Genomic DNA, 12255 nt, shown 5'->3' on the forward strand with positions numbered 1-12255 from the left:
CCACAAAGGGGTGCCCTAGTGGGGTGGCTGAAACCATGTCCACCATGGTTTTTCCCTTCCCTTTTTACCTTATCATTTCTGGAATGATTTCCCATGAATCCTTTATTCCTATTTTTCTTCCATGGATATATATAAATAACTTCACCAAAATATACTAAGGTGCTGGTTAAAAGTAGATTCTTGGGCTATCTCAAAACAACTGTGAATGATGCTGGAAATATGTTTTCACATTTCCCAGACATATATTCTGACATTGATGTTTGAAAAATACTGGTCTGGAATATGTGCTTTGAGAGCCTGTGCATTAATTTTTATGGAATTTGTGCCAACCTTTAGGATTATTAGGGATGATTTGTTTTTTTTCTTAATTTTTCTTTTTTCTTTTTCTCTTTATATCTTTCTTTTGATTCATTTGATTTTTATTATTTTTACCTGAGGTTGAGATTAACCTGTCTAGCTTTGCTAATGGGCACAAGGATGGATCTGGGGTGAGTCTGTGTTTTTCATGGGGTGAAAAACGGCTTTAATATATAAACATTACTGTCTTATCAATTTATGGGCCTTTTGAGTTGGAAAGGGTATGTTTGGAACAGGGAGAAACTCTAAACTAGGGCTCTCAGGAAAAAACACTAGTGTGATGGTTGTTTTGTGTTATGTGCATTGCACATTTAGGGCTATTTCTGAGAATCTAAGGGTTGATCTGCAAGCATAATATGTGATCAAGTTGGATGATCAAGAATACATTCAGATCAAATTTATAATTGGTTCCTGTTATGATAGTCTAGTAATTGTGTAGTGATTTACTTCAATTGCAATTAACATGCACAAGATGTGACAATGGTGTGGATACAACATACAACATTCTTACCATCCCCCACACTAATGGATCATAAGTATTGGTCTACACGCCTCTCTAAAAACTGTAATTATCGCCAAAAACATAACTTTCCAGGATCACAGAAGACCATGCTTAGATCAAGGGTATGAAAATCACAGGACTTGATGGACAGTGAAAACCTAATGTTCAGTTCTATTTGCAGGAGAAATGAAATTATTGCATATGCTGTGGTGACATAATACGGTTTAAAGTTCTATTAGTTCTATCTGGTGAAGTTAATTGGATTATTTCTAGTTTTTATTTAAAAGGGGTTTCAACTCACCATCACTGGCAATGGGATGTCAACGAGACAAAGACAGTCAGGTTAAGGAAATCTTTGTTAATTTTGTCTTCTGTTCACTGCAATGAGGAACAAAGGGATAGAGGGATATGTTCACTGGGGTTTTGGGGAATTGAAGTTGTTGCAGTAGCATTGTTTTCTACATTTATAGTCTTTATTAATATAAAACATAACAGAGGGTTCAGGCCAATAAACTGTAGACTAAGATTCACGACATTGCTTTCCATGTGAAATAATTCCCTCGTAGCACATAGCATTATACAAGAATTGTCTTTTTGATTGTTTGCCTGGTTCAGAGTTTGACTAGGGGTGGTCCAAACAAGGAGTGTGTGGTGGTGGGTAGTGGTCGTGGTGCACAGAACACTGCCGAGGTTGGGGTTTGTGTGGGGTTTGTTTGCTTTTCTGTTCACACTGGATGGCCTTCCATTATCCCTCCTGAATTCTTTAAACCCATTTGCTAGATTAGTTTTATAACAGATCGTAATACACGACGTTGTGAAGGACACTTGGGTTATAAGTAATTTTTACATTGTCATAGTAACGTTCTCCAACAGCACTGCAGGGTATTTCCATTCCAGTATGATACATCGACCATATTATTGGTATCTTGTCTGGAATTAAACATCAACTAAGTTCAAAAGTAATTATTTTTTTTTATTTCAACTCTATAAAGTATACAACAGGCACTCGGCAATTACAGCTGCAGGAAAAATACAGAGCAAATCAAAGCAGGTTAATTTTATGAAAAAGTTTTTAATCTACATCAAAAGAGTGCAAGTAGTCAATGACCATTTGATGACAGTTGTTGCATTCTGACTAACAAAGGACTCTTTCATGTAGAACAAATTGTAAGAGGACAATCAAGTAACCATAGCTGTAAGAATACAAAAGAACTGACCAGTTGTAAAAACATCATACAATGAAATAAATTGGATAGATGATACTTGAAGAAATGTCCCTTGCCTCGGAAAGCCCAAACCTCTGAGTCACTGTCAAGGTCCCAGAGCTCTGTTAAGTCAGGGGCAGATAAAGAGGAGGGCTAACAACACACATCCAATTTTATCTTTCCAGGTCTGTTGCAAACTTGCCTCATAAATGATTTGCATATACAAGAACTCAGAAAGCATCCTGTTTTGTTGAGGAGTGCACCAAGGTACGTGTTCATCATTGGTTTCATAACGAGGTGTGGTTAGCAGTCACTTTCCAATTTTTCTTTTGAGTTGGAGCGTTGGTAATGGAGTCTATAAAATGAGACGTTAGAACTTGACTGCACTCATTGTTTTTTTTTTTTTTTAACTGAATCTGCACAGCTTAGCAAAACAGGAATGCCTGTATACAGACTGATAGTATGTCATATATTAATTTGACCTGCACATACATTTTACATTTCACAGAAATGACGCTGTATCTCAGTAACAGATACACAGCTCTGGTACATGTAACAGAAATAAGAGAGCGACTTCATCATTTCTGTAATTCATCAATATTATATAATAAAGGCTTATAAATTGTTAGCAGAAAGAACTGTAAAACGCAGCAAGCTAAGAAAGGACAACATTTTGAGGTGTATTTGTCTTTGTCATGCAGCATAACACCAAATTTGTTTTTTAATAGGATGCCATGAATTTAAGGCACTTGCAACAATGCCAGATAGCCAGGTCATGTTCTAAACTATGGAACAGATGAAACCATACAGTTGACATAATTTTCAATAATACTGACAATTATGACATTAATTCAAGTCTACTTGGACCTAAAAACAGTATTCAATACAAAGAAAATGAAATAATAATGCTGTGAAACACTAAAAAAAAGTTATATGTACCACAAAATATCACACAAAAATATCTATTTACATAAATATTTGTCTGTGGTCCTATTGTGAAAGAAAACGTCATTATGGATAATGCACAGATCACCTCTACCGTATGAAATCAGTTCTGCTATCCTAATTTTCAGTATGGTAGCTGACTTCTGTAAATTTAGTTCACCATCAGTTCAGTCATGTAGAAATAAAACAACAAAAATTCAATAGCTGAATTTCTATATCACACGTGTGATTCACATGCCTATCCCATAATTTTAAGTAAAAAAAAAAAAGTGACTTGTAAAGAATATCATCAAAGAAATTTGTTTTAAATGCCACATGGATCTGACTCTCAGGTGAGTAACAAAGAAGATAGAAACGTAAAAATCATTTATAGCAATTTTCCAGAACTCGTTTCCTCTAATGTGTTCAATTTATCTCAAATATCATGATGTTCCTTTCCTTGGCAGTTTGCAGTTTTTCCTGTGCGCCAAGACACGTGGAAAGCCCTTATTTCCCATACTCAGAGTAGTAACAAGAAAGTCAGTTAACAAATCGAACAAGTTGGCACTATTCTAACTTACCCAGATGTTCTTTAGTGTGAGGAAAAAGAGAAGGGGCATGAAAAATTCAGAAATAATGTGAGATGCGCTCTACGAAGCTGACTGTGATTTTTAGCCCTAGTGTCTTCATTAAGACAAGATTTAAACACTTGAATTTCAGTGCTGAAGATTAGAGGACTGTTTTTCTCTTAGCAACTTTTTGGAAGATGTAGTTCGCATTCTATTGGTTAGTATGCGATGCCACAGGTGAAATGCAACAACGATGTGCTAACAAGTAGGAGAAATGGTAGACCGTTCCATCGAGCCGCTGCTACTTCTTCATTCCTCAGAGGACTTGTACATTGTTGTCTTAGACTTGAACCAGAGTTCCAACATCTGCAGGGAGCGCTAAGCTCTGGGGCTTTGGGGGGGGGTGTGGTATTTAGGTAAACTTAGTATTCTAATAAACCTCCACACTCTAGCTTTCCACAAAAATCACTGAACATTGACCACGGTGTTGAAATTATATACTTTTTCAAAGCCCGGTTAAAAGCAATATAGAGATGCTGAAATAGCATTCAGAGCCGGATCTTAGGTTGATATGTTTAATTTTTACATTCTGAAATCTGTAGAAGAAAGTGGATATCTTGGGGGCATAAAGGGATTGTAAGCAATTATTTGCAAAGGAGGGAAAACTCTACTGTAAGAATAGCAGTAACCTCTTGGGATCAAAAGTTTAACATCGCTTTATTCTGATGAGAGATAATATGCCCTTAGTATTTTTATTCCCCAAATGTTTCTTAGACTGTTATGTTTTGATACCATATTCTAAAGTAGCCTTAGTATGAAAAATTCCAACAGAAATAATAAGATATGCCTCCTGGGATATGGTAATAATGACCTTTGTGGACATATTTTTTGGCAGAAATGTTTACGTTTGATTGACTTTAAAAAGAAACTAAATTTTATACCGGATAAAAGCAACCTTCAGTTGAGTATCCCAAACGCACTCATGGTTCCAAATCAGGATGACAGCTCGTAAGACTTTGCGTTTGTTTACGCAGGTAAAAACACTCCTTGTCCAGGAAAAGCTTCCGACCGGTCTGCTACTTAGGACGGCTAATTGGCCTTAACTCACCTACCAGCAGAGGGTTCCAGTTTAAACTGCTCCTTATTTCCCCTTCTTGGAAAAAAAGCAAATCAGTGTATTTTCAGATGCATTTCAGGATTGTGATATTTCTGTCCTACTTAGCCAAAATTTATGTTTAAGAGATCAGGGTCCTGTTTTCTTCTCTACTCCCTTCCTATTCCCATAACGTGCCATGAACTCACACTGGCTCATTGGTCAAAAGGTAGACAACACCTGGCCAGGCTGGTCCCACTCCCTGACCTCACGTAAGCCAGGTTCCTTATCTGGTGAGTCTCAACGATTTTGTGCTTTCTTCTTCTTCTTTTGGTTCAGGCCTAAGACAAGAAGCCAGTGGAATGGGTTTTGATCCCCTTTCCCCCTCAACTCTAGGCTGTGTCAGTGAAATCTGATGGGAGTTCGGTTGGTAAATGCAGTGAAGAATGCTTGAGTCTCTGGCTACACAGGTGATGATTAGAATTTGTGTTGTCTGCTCAGACACGGACATTTACAGATGAAAGATATACATAGCACCTATATAGTTTATTTTTATTTTTATTTTTGGATGGATCTTAGTCCCGCTCCACCCCACCCTGCCCCCACCCCAAGGGTTTATTCTTATAAAAGGGACTATTTTAAGCCTCAGTCTGAGGGCATGTTACATAATAAATAAAAATCGGTTGGCTGCTAGTCATTTATTTCCAGGACCATCTTGAAGCACAATATTTGAAAAGATATGAAATGGTTTGTGAGTTGCTTTTTTTTTCCCACTCTGTCATGCCAATTTATCAAAAAAGAAACAAAGATCATGCATGTTGTTGTTTTTTTGTTTGTTTTTCAATCCTCTGTGAAAATGCGTATATACCTGCTATGAAAGTTCTCAGCAGAATCCATAGCAGTTGTGCTTTTATCATATCAATTTTTAAAATCTGTCAGAAAGGAAAGGTAACATTCAGTCTCGTCATCAGCACTGCTGGGAAATTAAATCATGAAACTTCTAGCACTGGTTTGACATGAACTCTGTGACCAGTAGATGTGTGGCCCTCTTCTAAACGGTATATACACCGGCTTGCGCTAATATATATCCTACGACCTCACTCGAAGGAAAGGAAGAGCCCAGTTTTGGTACCACGGCAATCTATCGTACCCAATATATTATTTTTTGATCTTTTCGATAATTCTAGCAAGGTACAGACTCTTTTACTAGGTTGAAGTGTTTCTTACAGTCTTTCAAATTATAGTCAGAGCAAAGCAAGATCATTGCAACCACAGAAAACCTCTCTTTACTGGTGTCAAAGGCTTTGCTTCAGGACCACCATGTCAACTGCTATTTTTTTAGGATCAAACAGAAAACATGTAAAGAGCACTATTGTCATCTAAGCAATAAGTCCTAATGCCACTGTAGTTACCGGAGCAGCATCGATCAAAGGCATCATGGTGACCCCGAGCACTTATCTTCTCTCCGTCCCTCAGGTTTGCTGGCAGCTGTGTCTCAGAAAAAAGCTGACTTCAGCAAGGCAGAAGCAGGTAAGAGAAATACATTAGAAGTCTATGTCCCATCCTGAATTGTCATCAGGTGGTGGTTCGTCATTGTCCTCAGGGAAACTGTCAAAATTGCTTGTGTCTGTGGGTGATGCAACCTGCGAACGAGAGAATGAACAGTGGGAGGACTTCTTGGTTGGTGAGTCAAATTCCAGATTGGATTTTTAAAAAATATTGTTTTTTTTGAAAACTATATATTTATTTGACACAGAGAGAGCACACAAGAGGGCAGAGGCAAAGAGACAGGCCCTGTTTTAGGCTCTCTGCTCAGTAGGGGCTGCACCCCAGGACCTTGGGATCATGACCTGAGCTGAAGGCACATACTTAACTGACAGCCATCCAGGTGCTCCTAAAAAACATTCTTTTTTTTTTTTTTTTTAAGATTTTATTTTATTTATTCATGAGAGACACAGAGACACACACACACAGAGAGAGAGAGAGAGGGAGGGAGAGATACATAGGTAGAGGGAGATGCAGGCTCCATTCAGGGAGCCCGACATGGGACTCAATCCAAGGTCTCGAGGATCATGCCCTGGGTCGAAGACGGCGCTAAACCGCTGAGCCACCTGGGTTGCCCTAAAAAACATTCTTTATTCATTCCCTAATGAACTATTTTTTAAGGGTCTATCAGGCAGCAGATTTTGTGCTTTTTATTGAGCGTAACAGTGGTGAATAAAAATAGACCTGGCTCCTGCTGTTTTACTCTGGCAGAGGGTACGCTGTATAATTAAAACAGATAATCACAAAAAATCTCTAAATGGTTATCAAGTTTGGTAGCTGCTATGAGGAAAAAAGACATGACAGTCTAGGTGATGATGAGGAGCCTCTTTGAAAAAATATTATCTCAAAAGTAAGAATCCATGAGTTTGATAAAGAGGATATAGCACATGCAAAGGGCCTGAGGTGAGAGAGAGCGAGTGCTTCATGCTATGAAGTAACCAAAAAAAAAGGCTAGTGTGGCTGCTGTATAAGAGAGGAGAGGAGTGGAAGGAGAAATAGGGGAAATAGGCAGATATCAGGTCATGTAGAGCCTTGTAGGCTGTCTTGTGGCTTTTGCCTTTGCATTTCAAGTATAATAAAAAGGCATTTCTAAACTCTAGCCAAAACTCTTGCAAATTTACTGGGTAAAGTCTAATTTGTAGAGCATCAGTAAAAGTGGTGAAAATCCATACTTTAGGACCATTTATATATTAATATTGAATGAAAGATATACGGGCATACCCATAAATCTATCCCATTCAGTATTACTGTGGCAGAAAAAGAAACCACTGATAGATTTAGGTACGTATCATTTAGGCTAACTATCCCTCCAAGTTCCTTATTCTACTTTTGTTCTAAAACCAAAACCTCATGCATGCAATTAGCATCTGTATTGGGAGATACGGTAATGGGATTTTTCTTTTGTCTGTAAATAAACATAAGCCTCCACACAGAAATAAATCTTAGAAGTAGGGAAAATGTTTCTGCATAAAGAGCAGTCTTGAGTTAGCTGGAAAAAATAGAAGTATATACCTGATTACCGCCAAGCAGCCCTCTGTCTCTTTGTAAAGATGCAGCACATTTCATCAGACACATGCAGCATTAAATAAAAATATGGAAACATGCAAACACTAAATCACCGTTAGTGGGCTGCCATGTAATGAAACACCTGATGTGTTCAGAAAAGACAGTGAAGGAAAGAGGATCCTTTTCTTTTAGGGCCCCATGAAAGGGTAAATGAACATGGTATTGCCTGGGAGTACTTCATTTGAAGTGATATGGGGTCAGGGAGGAGGAACGGTGGGGGGCATTAAAACAAAAAAACAAAAAACAAAACCCACTATGACCCAGGAATTGGTAGCTATTGAAAATGGTTGCCGGACTGTTGACCAAACCTAGTCAGAAACCAGGGGGCAAAGAGATGCTCTGAGTGGCCCTTATGGGTCAGGCTCTTGGGAACAGAGCAAGATGGGGTGTAAATTAGGATCGTAAAAACAAAATAACAGCACATTGCCCTAATGCACCCAAATACACTCTAGTATACACTACACTGGTCATAATTCAAGAATAGGACTAATTCATTAAAGTTGTTCATGTATTCTTGGGCAATGACGTGTGAAGTTTATGCATTACGAGAAAAAAGAAACTGGTTGTTGGACACTCCTTATGCTCTTCTGTCTACATCAATGTATATTTAACACTTACTCTACTAAAGGTCTGCTCTTATTCACATGCAAAAGATATTAGAATAAATAGTTTAGAAAGGTAATGGTAAAACAAACATAAAACGACCATCTCCTAATTGATCTGTTTTTTAAGCTTGGATTTTGGTATCACTATTCGAATGTGGTACTTTCCCCTATAGTTTATTTCAAGGGATCATAGGATGAAACTTCAGCAACTGACATAAACACCATGATGTGCATCACACGAGTATAAACTGGGAAGTCTACTTACACTTGGTATTATAGGAGGTGTCAAGGTGCCTTTTCTTAAGCCTTCCCAATTAAAGCCCTCAAACCATCTAGGAAAGAAAAGAAAAGAAAAAAAGACAGCTAGTTAAAGGCATCATATCAGCTAAAACCCTCTCATCGCAACATGGGTGATGGACATGTCTGAAGGAAAGCCACTAGGCAAACATTTTCTATGAGACAAGAGTATATTCTATTTCATTGCACATTTTTATGGTTAGGTTTTTAAAAATATGCATTCCCATAAAATAAGTTAATTATTGAGATATTTAACACCCATTAGAAAATAACTCCTTTCCTAGCAATTTCAGGAAGAATGTCTGTATGACTTTGTTCCTACAGTATCATTATAATTTAATAAGTGTCATGATAGCTTGGCCCCTGAGTCTTATAGAACTTTTTTATTTTAAGGCAGTAGAATCAGGGCATGAAAAGTCAGGCTAGAAAATTACCCTTCTAGTTTTGCACCGATTCAGTGGGCGGCTTCAGTTAATTAACCTTTCCATATCACCGTATTAGGTCTAACTCTGACTTGGCACTTTTTCGATGTGTTCATAGAAGAAAACATTAAATATGCAGTATTAGGGTCATCATAATTCCTAATAAGATGTCAACACGTTTAATTAAAATAGACTTACGGTACTTGGTGTAGTTTATCTGCAAAAATGAGGACCCAATAACACTAAAGTGTTTCGTTTTGTTTTGTCTTTAGCAAATGCTAGCACCAAATTCTTAAGCAGGTGTTTCAGGGTATTTATAAATAGTTCGATAAATACGTTCTTCTGGTAGGGATGTGCATTTCCTGTGACTGTTATAAACACAGGCTAATTAAAAAAAAACTAATTTGGTTTTAGGTTTAGCCTTTGACTCTCCAGTTGACTAAGTAAGGTTTAATATTTAAGATGCTGCTACGGTTTGAGGAAAAAAAACCCCAAACAAACCCACTGTACCCTATATTTCTTTTTTCCCTTTATCATCTAATTAGGAAGTGGTTGGAAAAGTCAATTCCAGTTTTAGTCTGGGAAATGAGGCATGCGATGGTGGGGGTCCTTTGTTTTTGATATCCTGGCAGAGAATAGAATCCCAGAATTAAAAGTACACATTTCCTGTTCATGCCAGAGAGGAGATGTGCCATTAGGGTGAGTTTGGAGAAACTGAATTCAGTGAATCTGTCACTTGGTATGGCTTAGGGTCATGTGACGTCCCTGACACACAAGCAGAAGGGCTTCTGATCAAAGGTCTGGCGTCCCCTTGGATGTTCCGGTAGGTAGGCCGAGTCTACCGTCACACAGCCTGGGGCGCCTGTCGTGCTTTCTGGACCCTCCAACAGAAAAGGACAAGGAAAGAACACTCACTTGTGCTTCTGAATGTCTTTCACGCCGTTTTTCAAATTCCCTAATCTTTCTGATGGGTTATCCCTGGAAAGACATAAGAACTGTGAGGAATCTCATCACTTTCACATTATGAGCCTTTCACAAATCATGTGGTTGAAATGCTTACCTGCAGAGTTTTTTAATTAAGTTAGCAGCATTTTTGGCAATCTTCTTTGGAAATTCTATCATGTCAATCCCCCTCAGTATGATGTTATAGGTTTTCATAGGATCTGGGCCTGAGAAAGGTGGGCTGTGAGAATGAGACGTGAAAAGAGAATCACTTTTTGTTTTCTTTTTTATTTTTTTAAGATTCTATTTATTTATTCATGATAGACATAGAGAGGAGGGTGGGCAGAGACACAGGCAGAGGGAGAAGCAGGCTCCATGCCTGACATGGGACTCGATCCTGGGACTCTAGGATCACGCCCTGGGCCGAAGGCAGGCGCTGAACCACTGAGCCATGCAAGAGATCCCCACTTTTTGTTTTCTAAATAAGAAATATTAAATTGTTTATGACCCCACAGACGACATCGGTTCTTTTCTGGGGACAAACGTTGGTAGTGGTAACGGAGTGATACTAGATTCATAGGAAAACAGCATGGAAACCTTTTCACATCAATCACTTAGCAAAACCCCACGGGGGGGTCAAGTTTGTGTTCTCCTCTTGTCTTTCTAGTGCAGGGGCCAAACTCCCCTTGCTGTCTTTGGCCATACAAGATGCTGCTTCTACTTTCTGGCCCTTTCCTTGTAATTGTCAGTTCACTGATTACACCTGAGATGAATTCCAAACTCACTAGAGTGCTCCAAGGACTTCCGTGATAAGGATCCATCTCCTGCCAACACTACCCATGCCCACTGGGATTGGGACACCATTTCTGGTCATGGGACTGATCCCATGACCTCCACCAACCAACATCAAGCGTAAATTCAAGTATTAGACTAGATTGGTGCATTATTATTATTTTTTAAAGATTTTATTTTCTTAATGCAATCTCTGCACCCAACGGGGGGTTTGAACTCACAACTCCGAGGTCAAGAGTTGCACCTGCTGATGGAGTGTCTCTGCAGAACAGTCCTCCTCCCGCCCCTTCCTCCCTGGTCATCAGTCCTCAGTAGGTAACCTGACACGAGGCTTCCTCCTTATTGGGAAGGATGTCATAGCCAGGCCCCCAGGAGCCAGATCCATCCCTGGAGGGTGGCCTTGTGCCAGGGTCAGGGGACATGGAGATGATCAAGACTGCACCTTCCAGCAAAGTGATACAACCTGGACAAATACTTTCTTTGGAAATTATTCTAATACCAAGTTCATGTCTCTTTGGGGAAACATGGTGCGGATTATTATTTTTGCCCACCAGGTTCGTTAGTAGCAGTTCAAATTAGTTCCTTTTAAGGAGCAAGGTGCAAACGATGAGTTGCTTACAACAGGGAGGAGCAGAGGTGATTTTCTGAAGGCTGTGATGGTTGTTATTGCCTTGAGGTGTGGTCCCTATTCTCTATGACAAGTACTTTTTAAATGTTTTAATGTGTCATTCATTAGCCAGTTGTCAGTTTTAAATCACTTTAAAAAATGTATAAATATACAACTTTAGGTCACAGTAGAACTTAAGAATTTTGATGTGATATGAAGTTGAATATTTCATTTATTCTCTTCCATTAGCCTTGCCAGTTTTGATTTTTACTTAACAAAACATCCACTATGCTGTTCTTCCTCATTTGTAATCAGTTAAACATTTTTCTAAAATTTAGATACATATATTTGAATTTATATTCTCTTAGAGAAAAAAGGATCATTTGTTAAACAGGACTTTTGTGGTTTTTACAAGCGATGTATTTTCAGTCCAAGATAGCCCTGCAGCATACAAAACATAAAATTAGAGGTAAAAATCCTCCAGAACCCCAAAATATTAATCATTAACATAAGATAAATGTAATTTCAAACATTTCTTTGTGTCGAGGTGCAGACACGGGATTTTTTTTTATACATGCTTTAAAAAAAAAAGCATTCAATTTTATTTTATTTCAAGAGTAGAACGAAATGTTAAACTTCCAATATGTGCTTCTTCACCGATAATATTAATTCCCAAAAGATGTCTCAATTAACAAAACAGCTCTGACCTCAGAGCTTTCTGTTTCATAGCGATATACTTTAATTATAAAAAAATTCTTAAAATGCTTTCCTGTGAATGATGACAAATAAGCGTGTTTATCGTGATTCCCACCTCCTCCCCCCCACATGA

At 38.4% G+C, this 12255-nt stretch overlaps 1 protein-coding gene across 3 annotated transcripts in view; it reads right to left on the reverse strand.

Annotated features, from left to right (window-relative positions):
- Nucleotides 1-1811: 1811 nt before the first annotated feature.
- Nucleotides 1812-12255, reverse strand: part of PRKG1 (protein kinase cGMP-dependent 1) — a 1174671-nt gene continuing 1164227 nt past the window's right edge. For all 3 annotated transcript variants that reach the window (XM_026014785.2, XM_026014784.2, XM_072723549.1), the window contains 4 exons: nucleotides 10146-10268; nucleotides 10001-10063; nucleotides 8632-8698; nucleotides 1812-6293 (listed from right to left, as the gene is read on the reverse strand). In XM_026014785.2, the coding sequence (XP_025870570.1) occupies nucleotides 6195-6293; nucleotides 8632-8698; nucleotides 10001-10063; nucleotides 10146-10268 (352 nt within the window). In that variant the 3' untranslated portion in view covers nucleotides 1812-6194. The remainder of the gene's footprint in view (nucleotides 6294-8631; nucleotides 8699-10000; nucleotides 10064-10145; nucleotides 10269-12255) is intronic.

This window comes from Vulpes vulpes, chromosome 10 (genome assembly GCF_048418805.1).
Source record: "Vulpes vulpes isolate BD-2025 chromosome 10, VulVul3, whole genome shotgun sequence".
Taxonomy (NCBI): Eukaryota; Metazoa; Chordata; class Mammalia; order Carnivora; family Canidae; genus Vulpes; species Vulpes vulpes.